The following is a 23,734-nucleotide window of genomic DNA, read 5'->3' on the forward strand; positions in this document are numbered from 1 at the left end:
CTCTCAAATAGGAATTTTCTCAAAAATTTTGAGGAAATACGACATTCTACATGTAAATATCTATGCAACACTATTGCTCAAAGGGATTTGTAAAGCTGGAGAAGTATTAAAAGTAAGTTTCAATAACTGTGGTCATTTTTCTGTTGCTACCTCTCAGTGAGTCAACAATTAGTCAACTATTTGCAGGAAAAAAATAAAAATTATAGAGGTTTATAACAAATTATTTTATATTCTGGTTTGGTATTTTGTGTTTTGTCTAAAACTATGTAAATTTGTACTCATTAAGGTCAATTTTGTTGACTCTTTTCAATCAAACCAAATGAAGCCTACACAACCCTTAATTCTTACATGTTGTATAGCCACAGAACTGTAGCTCTAATGGCTTTACACATCATCCAGTTCAACGTTCTTTTTGCCACTATTCACAATGCTGCTTTGGAAAGAAACAGGGACTAGAACCCAGGCCCGCCTCCAGGTTATCTGACATTTCCTAAGAACATGTCACTCCCCAGAACAGAGACGTGAATCCAGACATCTTGCCTAGCGCACTTTTCAAACCATAATACTTCCTTACTCTTTCAATTGCTTATCTGTTATCCAACCAGTATATTTCCCTGTCATTTTGTGTAACTCTTTGCAGAAAATTTTCCTACTCTGACTGCACACTGAAATCACTTGATGGACTACTTAAAAATAAACACATCTCCGTTGTGCTTCCTGAAATTTTGATTCCTTAGATCTGGAGAGGGGGCCCCAGGAGGTACACCCAGGCTTGGCAATCGCTGTTTTAGAATGAACTTCAAACTCAAACAAACCTGAGTTTAAAATACCTTTAGTGCTGTGTGGCCTGATGTATTTTCTTACCGTGTCTCATTTTCCTCATCTATAAAATAAAAACAATACATCAACCTCAACGGGTTATTGTGAGTATTGAGTATAGTACCTAGCGCAGTGCCCAGCATTTAGTAAAAAGTCAGCAGAAGCTATTATCATAATCCTGGTCCCTGGCCATCCACAAACCTGCTCTAGTTTCAGAATGTAAATGTTCTTAAGGCACGCCTTTCTGCAAATAACTTTTTCCTAGAATGTGTTTCCATCCTCAGCTCTGAAGAATTAAGATTCTAGCTGCAGCTATGGGAGCTGAGCTTTATTGCACTTGTCCGTATCTAAAGATCTCAAGGAAAGTTCTAAGAAATTAGTGGGTGTTCAAAAAACATAGGGCAGATGAATGAATGAATGAGCCTATGAGATGATCCTTCAGTGTCCTCATTTTGGAAAATTCAGAAAAAAATAATCAAGACCAAAAGTGATCACCCAAGAAATCTAGTTTACATATAGGGTTAGACTCAGACCTGCTCTTTCTGTCAAATCATATTGCCCAAGAATAGCAACTCTGCCTCCATTTCCCCAACTGCCACCATTCTGGAGACTAGGATTTACTCTAGGGAACTACACACCACCCAATTCGAAGAAAATCCTCAGGGCCACTGTAGCTCTTTGATGAGATTGTATAAGTCATCTAATCCAACCCTCTTTTTATACCAACTTATATTAAAAGTCTGTAAATGAGCCAAATTAATGATGCCATAGGGCCAATTGGCTATCCTTTTATATTTAATGTAGCTCCTGGATGCATTACCAAGATTAATCAGCTCTTCTAAGTTTTTACCACATATTCCTTATCCCTAGCTCATGTCATTCCTTCTATTTGTGATGCCATTTTACCTCTTTTAACCTCCATATTTCCTTTATAGTACTTTACATATTATATTGTAATATTTTACCTATTTATTGTTTTCCCCCCAAAAGCTAGCAAGTGGCAGCACTGCTAAGGGGCAATGCGCAAAATGCCTCTTATTGTTGGGGACCTCAAAAGTGCACGCTCATTAATAGTGAAAATTATTTTGAAAAACAAAACTCCTTGGGGAAAATATGCTTTTAGCAATGAGAGCCAAAGAAAAGTAGAAGTGAGACAGATACATGAGCAAACAGAGACAACCCTGTAAAGTAGTCCAAACAATTTTCCAAAGCAATAGTAAGCACTTTTTATTGTCTTTATAATCACCAAAAGGGTCCCTGGCAGGAAATCAGAACAGTTTAGTTTTCCTATCCCTATAAATCAAACTTGTGGTCCTAACTTAAATTTCAGTGTGTACCATTAATATATAATAGGGATATGAATTTAGAATATGATAGATATTTCATACAGGCAAGATTGTACTTAATGAGTCTTAAAAACAATATTTCAATGAAAAGGTACTTCAAAAAGTTGATTACCTAACTACTTTGACATGGTTTCATATGAAAACAATAATGAATAACATGCCATGAACTATCAGAAAGCAGTTAATAATAATTGGAGTAATTATTTCTTTAAAAAATTCCAAAATAAACTGCCAATTCAGTGGTCTTGGGGTATATCCAAAAGCTCATGAATGTCCCTTCATTCCATTATGAACTGTAATTCATGCCAAATGATCCTAGCTGGTTTCTGTCAACTAACTGCCCTGGAGACTTTTAACTATGATGTAATTTTTGACTCAAGTTGGCCTCTCTTCCAATGAATAAACCTCTTTTTTTTTTTTTTAACACTGTCTCTAAAGAAGCTACCAGTTCTAAAGAAAGAAGCTGGGGGTGGGGAGCGGATTTTGTTTCCACGTAATTAAAGAGACCACCAAAAGAATAGAATCCATCTTGACTTCATATGCAGATTTCCTTATGCTTAACTCAGATCTTTCCTTTTATATCTCATCATCCATCATTCCACCCTTTCTAGAAGTAAACTTTCTTCCATTTTCAGTAGGAATGTAGTCTTCCCTTAGAAGTCTATTACCAAACTGTGGAAGGAGCCAAGATGCCCTTCAACAGATGAATGGATAAAGAAGATGTGGTCCATATATACAATGGAATAATACTCAGCCATCAGAAAAGATGAATACCCACCATTTGCATCGCTATGGATGGAATTGGAGGGGATTATGCTCAGTGAAATAAGTCAAGCAGAGAAAGTCATATGGTTTCACTCATATGTGGAATATAAGGAATAGTACAGCGGACCACAGGGGAAGGGAGGGAAAACTGAAGGGGGAGAAATCAGAGAGGGAAACAAACCATGAGACACTGTGGACTCTGGGAAACAAACTGAGGCTTTCAGAGGGGAGGGCAGTAGGGGGGATGGGGTAGCCGGGTGATGGGTATTAAGGAGGGCACGTGTGGTGATGAGCACTGGGTGTTATATGCAACTAATGAATCATTGAACATTACATCAAAAACTAATGATATACTATACAGTGGCTAACTGAACATAATAATAAAAAAAAAAGTCTATTACAAGTCAGAAAGAAATATAGCTCTTAGAGAAGAAGAAAGCAAGATTATTACAATTGTTATTGTTATTATTATGGTATTTCTGTCCAGATTTTGTCTACCTTGTTTTTCCTGTGCCAGAAGCCCAGAGAGCAGAAGAGATTCACTTCTAGACTCTGTATCTGTCTACAAAAGTTAAAGTTCAACCTAAGGGGGATCCAGAATTGCATTGAACACATTCATGGGTTTCAGTGGGCAATGCTGTCTACTGAACAGGTCATCACATTAATAAGCATGACATTTTTTATCACACTTAATACCTGTGACCTCTACCAAGGTCATTGTCTCCAAAACCGAGAATTGGAAAACTTAACAAAACAATAGTAAAAACTTGCTCCATTTTCTCTTGAAGAACTGTTCTAAAAGGTAAAAACACATCAAATGAAAATGCTTCTCTTTAGCTGACAAAATGGATTTTTTTAATCACCTATTGCATTCCTGCAGATATTCATGCTCATCTCTTACCATCTACTCCTATCTATAGCACAAGAACAAGGGTCTTGAGAATTACAGTGCATTTGCTTGTATGTCATTGTTACACTTCCTCCTCCTACAGAAGTTAGCCATGCACAGGGAAAGGCACCAAGGAATGGCATGCATTTTGCAGAGCACAGTTGGCTAGAAACCTGAAGCAGGCCCTGTTTCTCTTTCATCGCAGGTTCAGCACATCTGATCACAATTACTGGATATTTATTTAGTAACATCTCAGCTACTCTTCATCAGGAACCATCATTCCAAAACCTTGCATCATTCTTCCTCATCCTTAAACCATTTTTAATTTCTCAACATTCCTCCTAAAAGTTAGAAGCCAAAAGAGAGATACTAGTGGCCCGAACACATGGAATAATTTTTTTAAAGGAAACAACAGTCATAGCAATGGTACAGCCTCACATGGTTAGAATTGTAATTAGACTATCCACAATGACATATATTAAAACGCATAGACTGCAGGCACCTGGGTGGCTCAGTCAGGTAAGCATCTGCCTTGGGCTCAGGTCATGATTCCAGGGTCCTGGGATCGAGCCCCGTATCAGGCTTCCTGCTCAGTGAGGAGCCTGCAAGAGCGAGAACCCTCTCCCTCTGCTGTTCCCCCTGCCTGTGCTCTCTCAAGCTCTCACTGTCAAATAAATAAAAATCTTAAAAATAAATAAATAAATAAATAAATAAATAAATAAATAAACTCATTCAGTGAGTATAGAATATTCAATATTAAGATTTTTCTCTCATGACTGTCAAGCATACCTTACTTAAACATATCTATTTTACTCTTCCTGAACTCAATCCTATTTCTTAAAAACTCTTCTTAACTGAATCTATAAAACTGTCTTTACGTTCTATCTTGGTCCTCAAAATATTAGCAATCTTAGCTAACTCAGTGTGTCTTTTAACCATAACTTTCAACTGTGAATCCAGTAAAATTTCTTCTAGTCTTTCTTTGGAAAAAAAAAAATACTGTCTCCAAGAAGATATTAATTCTAAGAAAACAAACTCTGGGTGCATCAAGATGGCCAAAATGGGTAAGAGAGTAGATACTCAGTAAAATGGACTGAATGAATGGATTGTTTGGTACAGACTATTGACCTAAACTTCTTGATGCATACATATTTAAGCACTAGACTCTTTCAACAAATTCTTCAGAGTTTAATTGGTCAACACACAGTGGCCCACACTAGTTCATCTCCTGGTAGAACAATACATTAAATCAAATGTAAGATGATAAATGGGTGTAAGAGAGGAAATATAAATCAAAAATAATCTTTTTTCCCTAAAAAACTAACATTTAATGGTTCAAAATATCTCACTTTGGAATTTCTTAAAAAAATAAAGTGACATACAGAAATACTTGTCCAAGTGTATATATAAATTTCTACAAGGATATTCACTGCAGTATGGTATGTGATATAAAAACAAAAAGAATAGAACCAAAATGGTTAACAGTAGAAAAATGAAAAAAAGTTATCTATACATTATGGGACAGTATTTAGCCACTGAAAATAAGTTAAACTGGCATAATGGAAATGAATTAATAATATACAGGTGCAAAATGAGTATCTGCACATAACATAGATTATGTAGAAATAAAGGGGAGTTTCTAATTTTTTTTCTATGGTAACATCAGTATTCAGTGTACAGAAGCATGTGTTTCTTTTGAAATGTAATGTATTTTAACAATTAAGTACCAAGAACTAAATGGATAGATCACAATAAAAACTCACACTAATTAAAATTAAATGGGTTAATATACTACAAACTTCTAATAACACATCCAAAGGACATAATTATAAAAACAGAGGAGGTATTCTACACAATGATGTTGTTCACAGCATTTTCTGGGTTAATAGAGGCCATATGGATGTCCAAAATTTGGGGAGTGTTTGTGACAGGTATGTTTGTACTTATTCAGTGAAATATTAAAAATAAAAAATGTATGTTTAACAATTTGTGATAATATAATAGAAATAAACCTAATATAATATTTAATGCTGCATGTTAAAAGAATACAAAACTGTTTATTCTGAGTATATTATTTAAAAAAAAAGAAAAAACTTGTATTTAAGAAATACGCCAAAATGTTAACAGTGGTTATGTGTGGATCCTGAGATATGAATGATTTTTTTGCATTTCCTCCCATTTTCTATAATAAATATGAAAAAGATTTAATAAATTTGAAAGTCACAAGAAAGATTATTTTCTAAAGAAAATGGAGTGGGAAAAAGTCAGTTTGAGGAGAAATATTATCTTTAGTGAAAATGCGAAAGGAAATTTTCCTTTTATTTCAACTTTTGTGCATTTCCCATTTTTTCTCTGAATTGTATGTATTATTTTCACACTGAAAAAACATGACAAAATTTTATAAATTATCTTGCAAATATTTCCATGGCTTAAGGTGATAACTTCCAGAAGAAGGACATCAAGCTACCCTTTTTACCCAGCCTTTGACAAATAAGAAGATATTTACTTAAATTTCAGGATCAGATAGGACAGGAGAAGACAGAATAGGGCAGGAACAGGAAAGAGGGGAAATGATAATGAGTGACATTACAGCTGGCCAGGGAAAGGGGGTTCCAGGTAATGAACAGAAGAACTACCAGGATAATGGGAGGCCGTGACAGTTACCGATTCTTGGACACGACTGCAACTTAAACGGGGCCCAGATGTTAAATATCCAAACCACGGCTCCCTTGTGACAGATAGCATAACACGTTTCTTACAGCTCGGTTAGCTTATGTGCTCTTAAGGTATTTACCAAACCGTTTCTGAGAAAAAATAAAGTATTTCTACATGTATTAAAATATTAATAAAGAAAGCCCTCATATGATAGCATGTACAAAAATAAAAAATAAAACAAAACAAAGAACAAAAATAACCCTCCAGTCACACTCCATCCCACAACCTTTGAAACCTTGCTTGGTCTCTGGGCCCATACACCTATCTATTATATTATACTTTGCAGCTCAGAAAGTTAGGGTGAATCGTTGCTGTGATGCTTCTTTGTTTATCTTTTTTATAATCCATTCTGCTCTATTCACCTATCCTTTTCATGTTCTCTCCTATATTTATTCCATTTCCTATATTTCTTTAAGATTTATTTATTTATTAGAGAGAGAGAGAGAGAGCACAGTGGGGAGGGACAGAGGGAGGAGAGAGAAACTTCAGCAGACTCTGCACTGAGCAAGGAACCCAACACAGGGCTTGATCTCAGGACCCTGAGATCACAACCTGAGCAGAAACCAAGAGTTGGAGGCTTAACCAACTATGCTGCACAGGCGCCCCCACCCCATTTCTTATATTTCTAAGTCTGCTGTTATATGTGTTATTATTATTGCTTTTACTATAACTGTTTATATGGCTGTGATTTTTGTTTAAATGGTTAACATTATGTGCAATACATAAGAAAAAAGCCACAGGAATATAGAAATCATATAATACTTAAAATACTAGCTGCATTCTTCCCTTTAGTTATCCAATAACTTTTAGATTTCTCACTGAAAACCAGTTACTACAACTGAATGTCAATTTTTAGAATTGTTCTATGTGTGATATCACCGCCAATGTCATCTTAATCTCACTAAAAACCATTATAACAAGTATATAGAAATATCCTAACAAAATATGTAATTTTGTTACAATATGAACAGATTAGTTGTCCTCCAGTGATTGGGCAAATCTCTAAGGTATAAAACCAGGAAACTACTGTACAATATTTATACCCTAAGAATATGCTTTACGTTCATCATGATGTTATATTAAGTGGTAGGAAATTAGAGGAAATCAAAGGGTCCATTTCTGGGAGAATGGGCAAGTAAACTGTGGCAGATGCAAAACACGGCATACTGTATAGCAATTAGAAACAAAACCCCAAAGAACATCATCACATGATAGACTTTGAAAACATCATACCAGATGGAAAAAAGCTAGAAAAAGAATTAGTCTATGCATAATACCATTTCGGTGAATTCACAGAAACATGCAAATAAAATAGCAATAGAAGGATACATGTCAGCAACATCAAAAAGGTTGCACCTGTCAAGAGGAAAAAGGAACTGGAGAACTGGAGAATGAGGAGTGATTAAACAGTGAACTAATAAATGAATGAATGATGAAGCAAAATACCCATGAAGACAGTGTGCTATGAACTAAGGTACATGTTTAAATACTCCGTACCTGAAATCCAAAACATAGCTTTTTTAAATCCTGTTTTTTACAGAGAAGATTCACTAATGTCCTTTAAAATTAGTTCTCTTCATGTGTACCTCAATCTTTAGTTGATTTGACAGAAAGCTTTAAAAAGGCCAAAAAACTGAGATAAAATTTGAAAACCATTACCAGCTAAAAAGCAATTAATTGTGAGCTTCAATAGTTTTGAAATTATAATTAACAAAAACAGACTGCCGCTTGCAAAACAGCTCTTTAAATCATTCAGAATGTATACACTATATGAAATTAGGAGTTAATCTCTTAGTTGCTGGAAATTTTGTCATTAGCAGCCATTTAGAAATAGATTTCAACATCAAAACATTCTTAACTTCAAAAACGTCACTTGAAGGAAATGACTCTAACATTGTCTACTCCAACTTGCCATTAGCAAGAAGGAAGTCATACTTTCTGAAGGCCTCACACGCATTTCTTCCTCATCCTACTCAATCCTCTCCTCAAAACAAAACAAAACCCTGTAAGAGATACTAGGTTAAACTATGCAAAACTGCCACTTTTTTAAGTCAGAATATTTCAATACTGGAATTTTTAGGTAGTTTGATTTCATAATATAATTCTCCATTTAAACTTGAGGAAACTTCAGGCTTTGAAGATTTCAATAAATTACTTAAAGATACATTTCTTAAAAGGTAAAGTCCCAATTTCCACATTAGTCAATTTGTCCATAAAATCCACGTTCTCATATTACATTGTTCATTACATTATACTGTTTCCATTAAACTTTGGAATTTTCACAGGTATTAATATATTTGAAATTTAAACTAATAGTCATTCCATGCTTAGGAAAAGGTTGTAACAGACACTTAGTTTGAACAAAAAATTTACGCATGTCACATAAGACTCGGACAAATTTTATATACCTAAAATCTGTGGGTTGAACAAAATATATTTTCTTCTTTAAGAATAACATGTCCTGGGGTGCCTGGTGGCTCAGTTATTAAGCATCTGCCTTCGGCTCAGGTCATGATCCCAGGGTCCTGGGATTGAGCCCCACATCAGGCTCCCAGCTCAGCAGGAGGCCTGCTTCTCCCTCTCCCATTCCCCCTGCTTCTGTTCCCTCTCTCACTCTGTCTCTCTCTGTCAAATAAATAAATAAAATCTTTAAAAAAAAAAAAAAAGAATAACATATCCAAGCTTTAAAATCAGTACAAGTAAAAGACTAGTTTCCTTCAGGCAAACCAAAATTAAGTAAACTTTACAGATCCATTGTGATTATAAACTCTTCTAAGATGTTCCTTTGACTCATTCTTCCCCTATGTTTTACAAAATGTACAAGATCAAAATAAAGAGTTCAGTGATGGGTTCTACATAGTCCAAGCCAAGCTCCAACCCCATAGAAAACTTCCACAGGAGGTAACAAATGTAATACAGACAATGCCCAAAAGCAAATGCCATTTCTTGAGTGGAAGAACATTCATATTGAAGTTCTGCATTCTTGTGGCTTAATATGAGTCATTTTTTTCCAACTGGAACCCATTAATATAGACCACTGATGATATTTGCTTAGTTTTCCCTTTAGATATTCTGAGCTGCTGGAGTGGGGGAGGGGGGGACATATTCTTTACCTTTGTTTGCATGACCTAAAGCACTTTACAAATGAGCTTTTGGGTCCATGCTTTTCAAACTGAGAGAATTCACAAAGCTCAAAGGCCCAAAGTAACTTCTCAAAAGCAATTTGGCCAAGGGAAATCAGTGAGAGGTGAAAGCACTCTTATCACCCTATTTCAGCATATTCACAAGAGGTGGTTCTTTTCTTGTACCCTAACTCTCTTGGGACACCCTCACCAGCATGGAAATCAATGTTCTCATTCGAGGTAGGGTGACAGCGAGTTATGCAGATAATTAGAAGGCCCATAAGAGAGAGAGAATTGGGGGTGGGGAGGAATTAGCAGACAATCAAAAGTATAGCATGGGGAAAGAAGAAATTTGTTTGGATCACTACCCCTTTGTATCCTTCCAATGCACCTGAGCTTTCTAAGATCACATGAAACAAAATTACTGGCACTTTGAAATCAGCTGTTTGATAATCTTATCACAGGAGAAAGGAATGTAGTCAGAAAGGCATTCACCATAAATCATTTCTTAGATTTATCTTATTATTGAAGTGCCCACTTTTGTGAAAGAAATTCAGATGTATAAAATGCTTTTACTTTGTGAGCATCACTCATCTCTTCTTGCCTTAAACTATTTAAGACCTCTGATATCCTTGGGATGTGTCTGAAGACCTTTAACAATTTCCAAATTCATGAAAACCATTAAATCATGCAATTTAAACCAAGTTCCCCATAGAACTTGTATTTGATTCATTTATAAAATGAAGTCATTGTCAAATTCAAGTTTTCAATTTCTAAATATGTAAACATTCTATTGATCATACAAAGTCCATCTTCTCCTAAATCTACTTTTTCTTTAGTCCCACTGCCAAAGCACTAAAGAAACTAATTTTCACATGACTTTTTACCACACTGTTTGATTACTATCACATCACAAAGTTGCATTAAAATGTGGATACTAAGAAGTGAGACCCACTCCCCACCCTAAGTCATCTGCTTTTATACTAAGGTCTGTCTTAGTTCATGCCTTAGCACAATTATTAATTACAACATGTCACAGACCTTCAAGATCCCATTTCAAGAGTCAATACTGTAAATGTAATGCCTACTGGATATTAAAGGGCATCTGCCACTTTTCCCTCATTCCTTTCCCTGTGACTCCTCCCTGGAGGAGCTCTGTCATGGAGCCCATGGCTGGAGCCTTAAAAGCTGGGAGGAATGACAGGACGCAGCAACAGTAAATGGTAACCATTTTTCACATCCATGATGTTTTTCAATTCTTCAAAGTACTTTCCTATCCTTTACATCATCTAATCCTCAACACAACACTATGAGATAAGTAGAACAGTTTCGTCATGTTTCAGTTAGGTGAATTGTCATCTGTGGCTATGAAGGAGAGAAGAGGGAAGGAAAGAGGAAATTTGGCTTTTGGGGGAACACCTGTTATATAATGGGCTTTATTCTCAGTATTTTATTCCAGGAGCAATTTATTTATAATTTCTGTTACTTTCCCCTTGTGTAATAAAACCTACCTTGTGGACTAGTTAAGACTCTGACACAGAATGTATAAAGAACATAACTCAAGACGCCTGGGTGGCTCAGTCAGTTAAGTGTCTGCCTTCGGCTCAAAGTCACGATCCCAGGGTCCTGGGCTCCTTGCTCAGCAGGGAGCCTGCTTCTCCCTCTCTCTCTGCCCCTCCCCCCTGCTTGTGTGTGTGTACTCGCTCTCTCTCTTGCACACAGCCTCTCTCTCTCTCTCTCTCTCAAATAAAATCTTAAAAAAAAAAAGAACGTAATACAATGTCTGCCCATGAGAACATTTCAATGAATGTTGGCTCTTGCTATTATTATTTCTTTTAATTTTCTTTTTCTTATTTTATTATGTTATGTTAATCACCATACATTACATCATTAGGTTTTGATGTAGTGTTCCATGATTCATTGTTTGCATATAACACCCAGTGCTCCATTCAATACGTGCCCTTTTTAAATTTTCTTTTAAGGTTCACAATACCCAGGTGAGATAGGTATTATTTCCCTTGTTTACCTGTTGAAGACTCCAAGTTTTAATGAAAATTAACTTTTTGAATGAAATAAATTCTACTTCAAGCTGAAATTCCACACAGCCATCTAACCAAGGTGCTACAAATTTTGTGTCAATTACAAATAGCAACAGATATTTGCTTTGTCCAGAAGGATCAAAGAGGGAGCCGGAGGTCAACCAAAGGAAAGGATAGGTCTCCCTGTCCTAATGCCATCTGCTAAATGCTCGGCAAGTTCCCTTCATCTTTACATAGTTCTGAATTCCTTTTATTATTTTTATTGATAAACATAAATAATTTATAATATTACTATCAGTGTTATTAATGCTATTAATGCTAAATAATACTATTTAATTACAGTAATAACTATCATTTACTGAGGACCTACACACCAAGTGCTAAGCATTTCACCCACATGTTCTCATGTAATCTTCACAACTAAACGAAGGGAAAGACTTCAACCCAACTTCACAGATGAGTTAAACTTATACTCAGAGAAAAAATTTACCACAATCATAAAGGGAGATAAATGCCTGAGCTAGGATTCAAACTCATATCCATATAGCTCCAAGGTCCATGATCTTCGTTTGATTGTTGTTTGATTGTTTATTTGATTTTCTTCCCCAGAATGACCTAGGCACTTTTAAAATCAATTTTAGGGGGCGCCTGGGTGCTCAGTTGGTTAAGCGACTGCCTTCAGCTCAGGTTATGATCCTGGAGTCCTGGGATCAAGTCCCACATCGGGCTCCCTGCTCAGCAGGGGGTCTGCTTCTCCCTCTGACCCTCTTCCCTCTCATGCTCTCTGTCTCTCATTCTCTCTCTCAAATAAATAAATAAAATCTTTAAAAAAAATGTTTAGGATCACCACATTGCTTAGCATGATGAACTAGAAAACTTGACTAGGATTTAAAAACTGAGTTGATAAAGAAGACATTTAACTCCACTAAGTTCATCTATCAAATGAGCTAAATGAACTAGATCAACCTGTAAGGTCCCTATAACATTCAGCAATTCTACAGGCTCCTCTCCCTCAGGCTGGGTGTTCCCCAGAGAAAGCAGAAAGCATATGACCTCCAGCATTGTGAGGAAACACATTTCTGTTGGTTAGACCGCCTAGTCTGTGGTACTTTGTTATGGAAGCCTGAGCAAACTAATGCAGGAGGCGCCAGTTAGGATGAGGTGTTCATATCTGCCTCAGGTCTAAGAATAAGCCATAAACAATATTCTTACCTTCATTTCTGATCAAGTACTTTTCGATAAAAAAACATACAAACATGCATATAGACAGTCTGATGCAGAGCCAGTGGGAGGACACACAAGAACCACAGGCAAGTGTAGAAAATTCCAGCTTCTAACCCCATCTGTCTCAGAACCTCCCTGGTAGAGCACAGTGATTGAGAACATGGTCTTCAGTATGAGACAAATGTGGGTTCAAATAGGGCTTCTCCAGGTGTTAGCTGTGTGACTTGGGGAAAGTTACCTAACCACTGAGAATCTCAGTTTCTCAATCCCCTAAAAAGTGATACTTGCTATTTTCCAGGCTTGTTACTTACAGGGATAATTTAAGTATAAGGAGTAAGTGAGATTATAAAAACAAAGAGCAAAGAACTAATTATATCTGGCACATAGTATGTGATTAGTAAATGGTAAGTTGTTATCAGATTGAACTATATGAAATGGCTGATACTTGATTATTTTTATCAAAATGGCAATTCCATGTAGTTTGGCCTAATATAATGGAACACAGAGGCAGAAGAGCATAATGGTCAATAATACAAGTTCTAGAACCAGGATATTTGGGCTGGAGTCCTGCCTCTGTCACTCACTAACAAGTTACAAATATCCCTAATTCAAATGACATATCAGATAAAGGGCTAGTATCCAAAATCTATAAAGAACTTATCAAACTCAACACCCAAAGAACAAATAATCCAATCAGGAAATGGGCAGAAGACGTGAACAGACATTTTTGCAAAGAAGATGTCCAAATGGCCAACAGACACATGAAAAAGTGCTCAACATCGCTCGGCATCAGGGAAATCCAAATCAAAACCTCAATGAGATACCACCTCACACCCATCAGAATGGCTAAAATTAACAAGTCAGGAAATGACAGATGTTGGCAGGGATGTGGAGAAAGGGAAACCCTCCTACACTGTTGGTGGGAATGCAAGCTGGTGCAACCACTCTGGAAAACAGTATGGAGGTTCCTCAAACAGTTGAAAATAGAGCTAACATATGATCCAGCAATTGCACTACTGGGTATTTACCCCAAAGATACAAATGTAGGGACCCGAAGGCATATATGCACCCCAATGTTTATAGCAGCAATGTCCACAATAGCCAAACTGTGGAAAGAGCCAAGATGTCCATCGACACATGAATGGATAAAGAACAGGTGGTATATATACACAATGGAATATAATGCAGCCATCAAAAGGAATGAAATTTTGCCATTTGCAACAACCTGGATGGAACTGGAGGGTGTTATGCTGAGTGAAATAAGTCAATCAGAAAGACATGTATCATATGACCTCACTGTTATGAGGAATTCTTAATCTCAGGAAACAAACTGAGGGTTGCTGGAGTCGTGGGGGGTGGGAGGGATGGGGTGGCTGGGTGATAGACATTGGGGAGGGTATGTGCAATGGTGAGCGCTGTGAATTGTGCAAGACTGTTGAATCACAGATCTGTACCTCTAAAACAAATAATGCAGTATATGTTAAGAAGAAAAAAAGGAGATAGCAGGAGGGGAAGAATGAAGGGGGGAAATCGGAGGGGAGGACGAACCATGAAAGATGATGGACTCTGAAAAACAAACTGAGGGTTCTAAAGGGGAGGGGGTGGGGGGATGGGTTCGCCTGGTGATGGGTATTAAAGAGGGCACGTTCTGCGTGGAGCACTGGGTGTTATGCCCAAACAATGAATCATGGAACACTACATCACAAACTAATGATGTAATATATGGTGATTAACATAACAATAAAAAATTAAAAAAAAAAAAGAACATCCCTAATTCAGTTGCTCGGCTGACAAATTAAAAATATCTACTCCAGCAGCACCTGGGTGGCTCAGTCTGTTAAGCATCTGCCTTCGGCTCGGGTCATGATCTCAGGGTCCTGGGATTGAGCCCCAAGTCAAGTTGGGCTCCCTGCTCCGCAGGGAGTCTGCTTCTCCCTCTGCCCCCTCCCCCCCATTGCTCATGTTCTCTCTCTCAAATAAATAAATAAAAATCTTTAAAAAAAATCTACTCCACAGGATGGATGGAAAGGTTAAATAAATTAATCCACACAAAGCTCTTAGACTAACACCTGCTACCTAGACAGTCCTCAATGAATGTAACCTACTATTGATGTTATTAATATGATTAATAACAAAATGAAGGAAGTAGATTTGAAATTCTCTGAAATTAATTCCACCTTCTAATTCTATTCTGGTCTGGCTGGCATTGATAAAAGAGAAGTATACAGTGGGCTTTCAGCTGTACACCATAAGGAGGTTAAACACTGAGTGCTATAAGTCCAACAAATATTAAGGAATCAGAAATAATTTAAATAAAACTAAGTCTCATAATTCTTTAATAATTTGAGACAAATCTAAAACAACTATAATGCTGAAAATTTTGTTATCTTAGGGGTAAATCAATAATGTTTCTTAACTTCTTAAATTGCTAAACATCTTTAAATATCATTTCACATAAGATGGAAAGCTAGTGGTCTCTACAGTGTGGGGTTTAATTTGTTTATGCATAAGTGCATAGAGTTGTTCATCATAACAGACTGACTGTTGGACTGAGGATCAATGGACCAGAATAGTAATTAAGCCACTCATTCAGTGGGTGATGGTGAGCAAATCACTTCAACTTCATTTTTCTATTTAGGAAAATGAGGAAGAAGTCTAAGTAAAGATGCCAAAGCTTACTTCCAAGTCTAAAATTCTGAGTCTCTATCTACTGTAAATGGATTAAGAATATAACGATTGCATCAAAGTAATGTAAGTCATTTCACCTGGCAATAAACAGGAAGTATTTTCAAATAGCAGAATGTTAAGAATAAAACAACAACAACAACAAAAAACTCCCATTCAGTTAAAAATATCCCCTGAATTGAAACCACAACACATGCCTGGGCAAATCTAAGGGGTAATTTTTACATTTTATGCAATAAATGAAAAGAATTAATGATCAAGCCTTTTCTGAAACCAACAGATGGTATATATTCCTTCTCAGCAGAAGTAAAGCTGCCTGGGCCAGCTATGAAACCAATAGGGACTTAAAATTCTAGGTTCATTTGTACAGACACTCTAATCTCTGACCTTAACAAATTCACATGACATCAGATTTCTGTCTCTGAAAATTGTTAATTATGATATAACTTCTAGGACTTTTGAGAGGGTAAATTAGTTAATGTTTCTTAATCACTTAAAGGATAATGATTAACCAAAAAAAGATCATCACTATGAGACTAGAAAAAATCTCCACGCTCACAGCTTTCTTCCAATTAACATAGGTATCTCAATAAAAGTTTTTACAAAGAAAAAAAAGATCTTTGTGACCATGCAGTAGATCTAAAATAATAATTGTGAGGGGGCGTCTGGCTGGCTCAGTCGGTAAAACATGAGACTCTTGATCTTAGGTTTGTAAATTTGAGGCCCATGTTGGGTGTAGAGATTACTTAAAAATAAAACCTTTCAAAAAATAAAATAATAATTGTGAGACAAAACAAAAAAATTTAAATTTCTCATCACAACACCATGAGAATATCTAGGTTGAAACTGAACGGTCCATATACAAATGTTAGTTTCAGGGGGAAAAGATAATAAAACCAAGACATATTGAACCTGGTACCATAAAACACATTCTCTACTCAAAGTAAGATATTCTTATCAATTAAATTATATCTGTTAATTACTAAAATGTCAGAAATACAATTCAAAAATAGATGAACTTCAATATGAGGGCTTCTATGGATAATATTTTGAGTTAAATTGCTCCAACATTCCAAAAAATCTAAGAAACTAAGTTTCTCAGGGTCAGTGACAACACATTGGGACTTTCTAGTAAAGTGCAAGCAACTACATTTTCCATTCCTTGAAAACAAATAAATCAAAAAAAGATTTTACCTTAAAAAATCAAAGTACTGTTTTATTTAAAAGCTTGTTATGGGAAGGTGGAGGAGGTTATTGCTTATTGGTTGCTTATTGGTTAGTTTATGTGTGCGTGTGTTTGTTTTGGCTTCCCTCAAAAGACTTTTTTTTTTCTTTTTAGCTTAATTTTAAGATTCCAAAACTCACAGCATGTCATAATTAAACATCTCCTAGGAAGTGCACAGTCTGATTAGCACATTAACTCAGGCATAAACCAGCCGTGACCAGGCTGCCTCCAGGTCTGGGTCAGACCAGTCTGGGAAAGAACAGTCCTGATGAAAACTCCTACCAAGACACGTTAACCTCAAAATTATTTTATCTTCCATCAGTTAAGATCTTCTTTTCTCTGTTAATTCTTATGCAGTTTTTTTAATAGTTAATTCTGGCCTGAGAACAATCAACTAGCATCCTATAAATATAAATAAATATAGATAAAAAATGGATCCACTAGTTCTGAGAATGAAATAATTTTACCTTCATTCTCAATGGTTCCCACCACCAAAAAGCTCAGATGATTAGGGAGACGTCAGAGATATTTTTATGATTACACACCAATAGCTAGAGCCCGTAACTTCCCAAACGATATCAACTGTTTTGGAAAGGGAGAGCAAGAGGACTACCCATATCCTGATGTCTTTTTATCGGGCAGGTTGGTGGCCAGCTGCTTGCTGTAAAAACAAAATGATAAGTGCAAGTCACCATGGAAGTAGGAATATCTTCCCCCACAGTCTACACTTACACTGTCCAAAACAGTAGCCACTAATTGCACACAGCTATTAAGCATTTGAAATGTGCCTAGGCCCACCAACAAACTCAATTTTTAGGTTTATTAATTTTTTTAAACTTAAACTTAAAGCTGATAGTCCTTTGTGTTGTTAGAAAAATTTTAAATATGTTTGGAACAGCTTGGGTATGTGAATTCACTTTTTTATTTGTAAAAATTTTATGAAATCTAAACACAAGTCAAGTATTTCTGATGAAAATTCTGATGTGCACAAGTATAAAATGCATACCATATATTTCAAAGAATAGGCAACAGCCTAGAATACATCATTGATATTTTCTAAAATATTGACTACATGTTGAATACTTCAATCCAATACAATACTTTAGATAGACTATTTTAAATAAAATATATTATTACATTTAATGCCACTAGCGTTTCACTTTTTTAATGTGCTACAAAAATTTTGAATTGCATGCCTCATATTACATTTCTGTTGGGCAGCACTGATGATGAGTAATAGTAACCAGTGGCCTTAACTATCAGTGATAGGCCAGTGAAGTGTTCTGAAAATCTGTGTAGCATGAGGAAAGGCAAAAAGGCCAGACAGAACTGTAATCACATCCTAGCTCTGATGCTGAACAAGTCATCTGCTTCCTCCGCCCACCTTTTCCCATGTATAAAATGGGAAGAATGGTTTCCTAGCTTAAACCAAATATTTGTAGTGTCTGGTATATGGCAGGAATAAACAGCTGAACACCTAGTTGGTTTTCAGTAGAAAACATATTTCAAACTACTAAGAATTAACTGCTTGTCAATATCTATGCCTTCTTGTAAATGGACTATATTCTGTAGACCCTTCCTTCCCCTCATACTCCTGCAACTTTGTTACTACCTTACTTTTAAAAGATGAATAACAGCAACCTTTATACTCCATGTTATTATCAAAATAATCAACTGGAGGGACTCCTTCCATTTGTGTTTTAAAGCGGTAGTAAATTCATTTCCAGGAATACCACCATTTTTATGAATCTAAAATTCACCTTCAAAAGAGACTTATGGGAGCACCTGCGTGGCACAGTCAGTTAAGCATCTGACTCTTGATTTTGGCTCAGGTTGTGATCACAGGGTCATGAGATCCAGCCCTGCCTGGGGCTCTGGGCTGAACGCAGAGTGCTCTCCCTGTCCTACCCCTCCCTTTCATGCTCTCTCTCCCTCTCTCTAAAATAAATAAATCTTTAAAAAGAGAGAGACTTGTAATATCAGAATATTTATTATGTCCTTTTCAGGCTTTCTAAAATTCATCACAGTGGGACCTTGTTCTTGTGAGTGTTTGGTAGGCTCTAAGATGCTCTAAGGCATTAATAATAATGAAATATCAGTATTAAACATGTAAAAGATGGGAGCCAGCAATATTTATTTTAAAATTAATTATATCCCATTGTTATACTCTATTTTCTTTGCGACTTGAAAAATGTCTGCAAATTCTTACACTATGAGGTAATACCATAATCATCAAAAGATTAGGAACGATAAGCCTAGGACAAATAAAATTAAGTCCTCCTTCATAAAGCAAATAGTAAAACCACAGAGTTCTTGTTTCACTAAAAAGTAGAGTCAGATAGACTGAAAATATTCCAAAATGGTTTAGATAAATTAATGCCTAGAAAATCACCATATAGGTAACTACTGAAAAGTAAGAAGTTTGGAAGTCATCCTTCATTTCTCAGCAGGATGCCAAGGAGAAAAACCATTCCTCCCCACAGTGACTTTTCATACAGTGTTGACTTCTGACAGGATGGCCTAAGGGTCAACTCACTATGGTCATTCTTAGGTTTCTATAAAAACTAATTTACGATGACCTCTCTCTTCTTCTATCTGTTTCTTGCTCTTTTCACTCATAGTTTTCCATTTAGCCCTTTTGTCATTTTTTTTCCTTCATTCATCTGATGAATATTTATTGAGCCTATGTGCCAGCTGGTCTGCCGGCCTCATCATTGAACCTCACCAGCCTGTCATATTATTCAAACAAAAGCACTAGAGTGAGATGGCGAAAGGCAAAACATACTTAATTTGTTTTAATTAGTTGGGTAATATGTGTGTATATGTATACTCTTCATCATCTCTGACTTGTCACCAAAATAAATTTGAAGTTGTCACACAGCATCCAAGCTCATAAAAATTAACTTGCTGGTTTCCAACATAATTAATTTTTAAGTAAGTTATCATTTTAGCTTATACTATACCATAGAGCTGAAATCCAAAGTTCATTTGTGGCTTCAAGTTACCTATTATTAGATCATATATTAATACAAATATCTCTTTATCAAAATTTGCCATTTTTGACAGCAAAACTTGCCATCATAACTCTTTTGAATTTTCTCCAAGTTATTCATATAGTTACATAATAGGTCAGATATTTCCTACTGAAAAATCTCGTGTTCATAATTCACACCTAAGGGGGACTTTCTAGGGGAAAAAAATTAAAAAGATAGGTCAGAGACCTTCATATGTTTATTAGAGAAAATTTTTCTTAACTTGTTTATTCAATTATAAGTATATACTTTTCGATTTTCCACAAGATTGTAAGAAACCTGAGGGCAGGCTCAAGGGCTTACTTTCTATGTGCCCATTTGAAAAAAAGTATGGGTTTCATGACAGTTTGATAGATAGTTAAATGGAAAGTTGGTTAGATGAAAAAGAAAAAGAAATGTTCAGATTTAAGAGTTACCAATAAAATGAGGAGCACTTGGGTGGCTCAGTCGGTTGAGCACCCAACTCCTGATTTTGGCTCAGGTCATGATCACAGCATTTGTGGGATTGAGCTGGACATCAGGCTTGCACTCAGTGCAGAGTCTGCTTGAGATTCTCTCCCTCCCACTCTGCCTCTGTGCCTCCCCAGTGTGTTCTCTCTCTCTCTCTCTAAAATAATAAATAAATTATTTATTTATTTTAATTAGAAGTTAGCAATAAAATGAGTTTCATCTTTGAGACTATTTTTCTTAACCCATTAGTTAAAAATACAGGTGTTGGGTGATGATGATGTGTCAATGTAGGTTCATCAATCATAACTTATGTATCATACTGGTAGGGGATGTTGATAATGGGGGAGACTATGCATGTGTGGGGGTAGGGAAGCATGGGGGAAATCTCTACACCTTACTCTCAATTTTACTGTGAAACTTAAATAGCTCTAAAAAAATAAGTTCTTTAAAAAATAGGTGTTAAACTTTAAAAATATCAATTGTGTGACCAATAGATAATGAAAAATAGTACTTTATTGTATAAAATAAAACAGTTAATTAATTCAATCACAATTTATTGCAGTCTTAGCATGTGCCAAGCACTACTCTCCTCGGAGCTGAGGTTTAAAGATAAATAAGATCTGTAAATGTAAAGTAATAAATGGAAAGTTGGTTCCACAAAATTCATGTGAACTAATCACAATTTTAAATAATTATTAAACCATGCAAAAGAAAACAATGCATCTACTTAGGATGTGTTCACTTCCCCAATGAAAAGAAATGACAAAATCTTTTTCAGATGCCCTAAAATTTTTCAATACACTTTATACTTTTTGCTGGTTGCTCAGAAAATGCTACCTCCTAATACAAAGTAAGATGTCTTCAGTGCCTCTCTCTTTTGTTAAGGAGTCAAGTAGGAAGAGAATGGAAAGAATGAGATCAGAAATGTCATGGAATAGAGAAAAGGAAAAATATCAACATGAGATAAATCGGAGCAAAGTTCTGCACAATATCATTCTCGTATTAGGCCAGAACACTGGAACCATAATCAACCTAGGGTAAGAAGCTAAGAAATGTCTAGAAATGAATAACTGCCTTAGACACATACTTTGTGAGAACTGGTAGTAAAAGGAAACAGTGCAGAAATCCCCTGGATAAGCTTAGGGGCAGGCTGAAGTCTTGATTAGTGAAAACTAAAAGCCTGTCATTGGTTGGTCCTGCTGGTGAAGCAGATCCTTCAAGGCACTTGGCAGCAGACAAGAGGTAGCAACTTCTCTCAGGCACTACTAGCCTGGTCTGGCAGCTTCATTCCTTTCACTTTAGCACATAGTATCTTTGGTTCTTAAAAGAGTCAGTCATTTTAACCTACATGAGTGTAAATGATACATCAAGGAAACTTGACCACCTTAGAAAATGACAAATCTTTCTGAAGTGAACCACCAGGGTTTAATAAATGGAAGAACTGACCAAGCCTGGTAGCAATGCCTGCCTACCTTAAACCCATTCTACCAGGTTACCCAAGTCCCACTTACCCCTAACATCTGGTGGAGGTAGTGATACTCTGGCCCTTGGTTATACAGCAGGAAGGCTTTCCAGAAAAGCAAAACATTCAGGGAGAGCCAGATAAACTAAATCATACAGAGAGAGAAAACAAAAATTAAAAATAAACATTACCTGATGAATGGAAACCTCAAGTACATTCATGGGCACAATACTTTCTGTGGAAGCTGGATTAGTAATTGCAGAAAGCATTTTCAATTAACCAGCAAGCTGAAAACCACTCAGAGCAAAACAAGTCTGACCTCACTCAGTTCCTGCACCTGAGATTAAGCATTTGGTTTGCAAAGACGTCTCCTAAATGATCGGCAGACATCCCCTGCAGTACAAAATGAGCCTAAGAAATTAGTGACATCACCACGTCCCGAGTATTGCATGTTGTTAAAATGCAACACCAAACAAAAGCAATCTGGGAAAAGAGCAAAGGGGGGAAGATGTTTAAAAGGTTAAGAAAAAGTTGTGTTCACTACAAGTGATCTCTTCTCCCTCCCTCCATATCCGCTCTCCCATCAGTGTGCAGCAAAGTTCCCATGCATTTGGAGCGGGGGTGGGATGGGGGAATCGTTATTATCTCCAGGCATGAACAGCGGAAAGTTTTGTTAGTTGAGAATGTTTGAATTAGAGGCAAAACGTCTCCAGCTCCCCACCCGCGCACGCTCAGAGAATGAATCAAAGTCGCTGCACGAGAGACAAAACGCAGGGAGAGCCTTGCCCGCCATCCTACCAGGCAGAGGTGTTTAACCCCTTCGTTGGCCAGCCAGTTCCTCCAGGACACAGCCATGCCGCCGGCCCTGCCGCGCTGCGCTCTCCGCCGGCCGGCTCGAGAAGGAGCGGCGGCGACCGGGGCAGCGGTTACAGTTGTGCGGCCTGCGAGGGGGAAGGGGGGGCGGGTGGGGACGGAGGGTCAAAGACTGAGTGGAAGCCCGGACGCCGGCGCCGAGCCAGCCCGGGCGGGGTCTGCGTCCCCGAGCCGGGTCTTCCGGGCGCCGCGGCTGCGGCCCACGCTGGGTCTGCTGCGCCTTCGGCGGCCCCGGCCTGGCGCTCGGAGGGCGCGCTCCCCGACCCCGTCGCCCGGTTGCGTGAGTCTGCCCCGCCGCGCCCGCCCCTTTGTCTGCGGGCGAGCCTGTTGTTGCGGCTGCTGTCGTTCAGGATGTCCCGGCTGGGAACCGGGAGGCGTTCCCCGCAGCCTCAGCCCGGCCGGCGCGGCTCGCAGAGACCGACAAAGATGTGGAGAATGATACCCATGTCCTAGTGGGGAACCCCGCCGCACCCTCGTACACTCGCACACACCTAGTTCTTTGGCACGGGTCGTTTTCCCCCAAAAAAGTTCAACTCAAAGAGCCTCCGTAAGGAAATTTGAGCCGGAAATAGCCTTTTGTGTACGAGCGTCCGCCTTCTCCCGCCCATCCTCAGCAACTCATCCCACCCCCAACAAGCGCCTCCTCACACCCCCTTACCTAAAGCTTCCCTCTACCTCCCTCTTCTCAGTCCCTCACCCCTACGCCAACCCACATTCATGCAAAGCTTTGAAGAAAATTCTGAATAAAAAGAGGCCAGCGGTATAATGGTTAAAGCTGACGTAATTCTCAGGGGGTTTTAGGGAAGCTCAGATTCACTGTTCCGAAAAGTGCGTTTTATTACCGAGTATCAGAATCTGTTTAGTAATAGGAATCCCCTCAAACTTGTACTAGAGGCCTGGCGAAGGGTGAGAAGAATATGGGACTGACACAGTCTACCTATCCCACACCGCAAATTATCAGTATTAGGAAAGAGGGGGGGAAATCATTCATATAGAAGAATGTCTGATGCAAAGTAAGTGTTCAACAAAAGTTTATGAAATCAGGAATTTTCAAAACTTTAAACAACGAACAAGTGGCAGAAAAGGTA

At 37.5% G+C, this 23,734-nt stretch overlaps 1 protein-coding gene across 2 annotated transcripts in view; it reads right to left on the minus strand.

The window, feature by feature from the left end:
• Positions 1–22,628, minus strand: part of NOX4 (NADPH oxidase 4) — a 179,082-nt gene extending 156,454 nt beyond the window's left edge. For both annotated transcript variants that reach the window (XM_028091716.2, XM_028091715.2), the window contains exons 1-2: positions 22,572–22,628; positions 21,823–21,918 (exon numbers count right to left, since the gene is read on the minus strand). In XM_028091716.2, coding sequence (XP_027947517.2) covers positions 21,823–21,918; positions 22,572–22,628 — 153 coding nt within the window. The remainder of the gene's footprint in view (positions 1–21,822; positions 21,919–22,571) is intronic.
• Between the last annotated feature and the right edge of the window lie 1,106 nt (positions 22,629–23,734).

Source organism: Eumetopias jubatus, unplaced genomic scaffold (genome assembly GCF_037043125.1).
Source record: "Eumetopias jubatus isolate StellerSeaLion01/CBP00866 unplaced genomic scaffold, mEumJub1_p1.0 scaffold_13, whole genome shotgun sequence".
Lineage (NCBI taxonomy): Eukaryota > Metazoa > Chordata > Mammalia > Carnivora > Otariidae > Eumetopias > Eumetopias jubatus.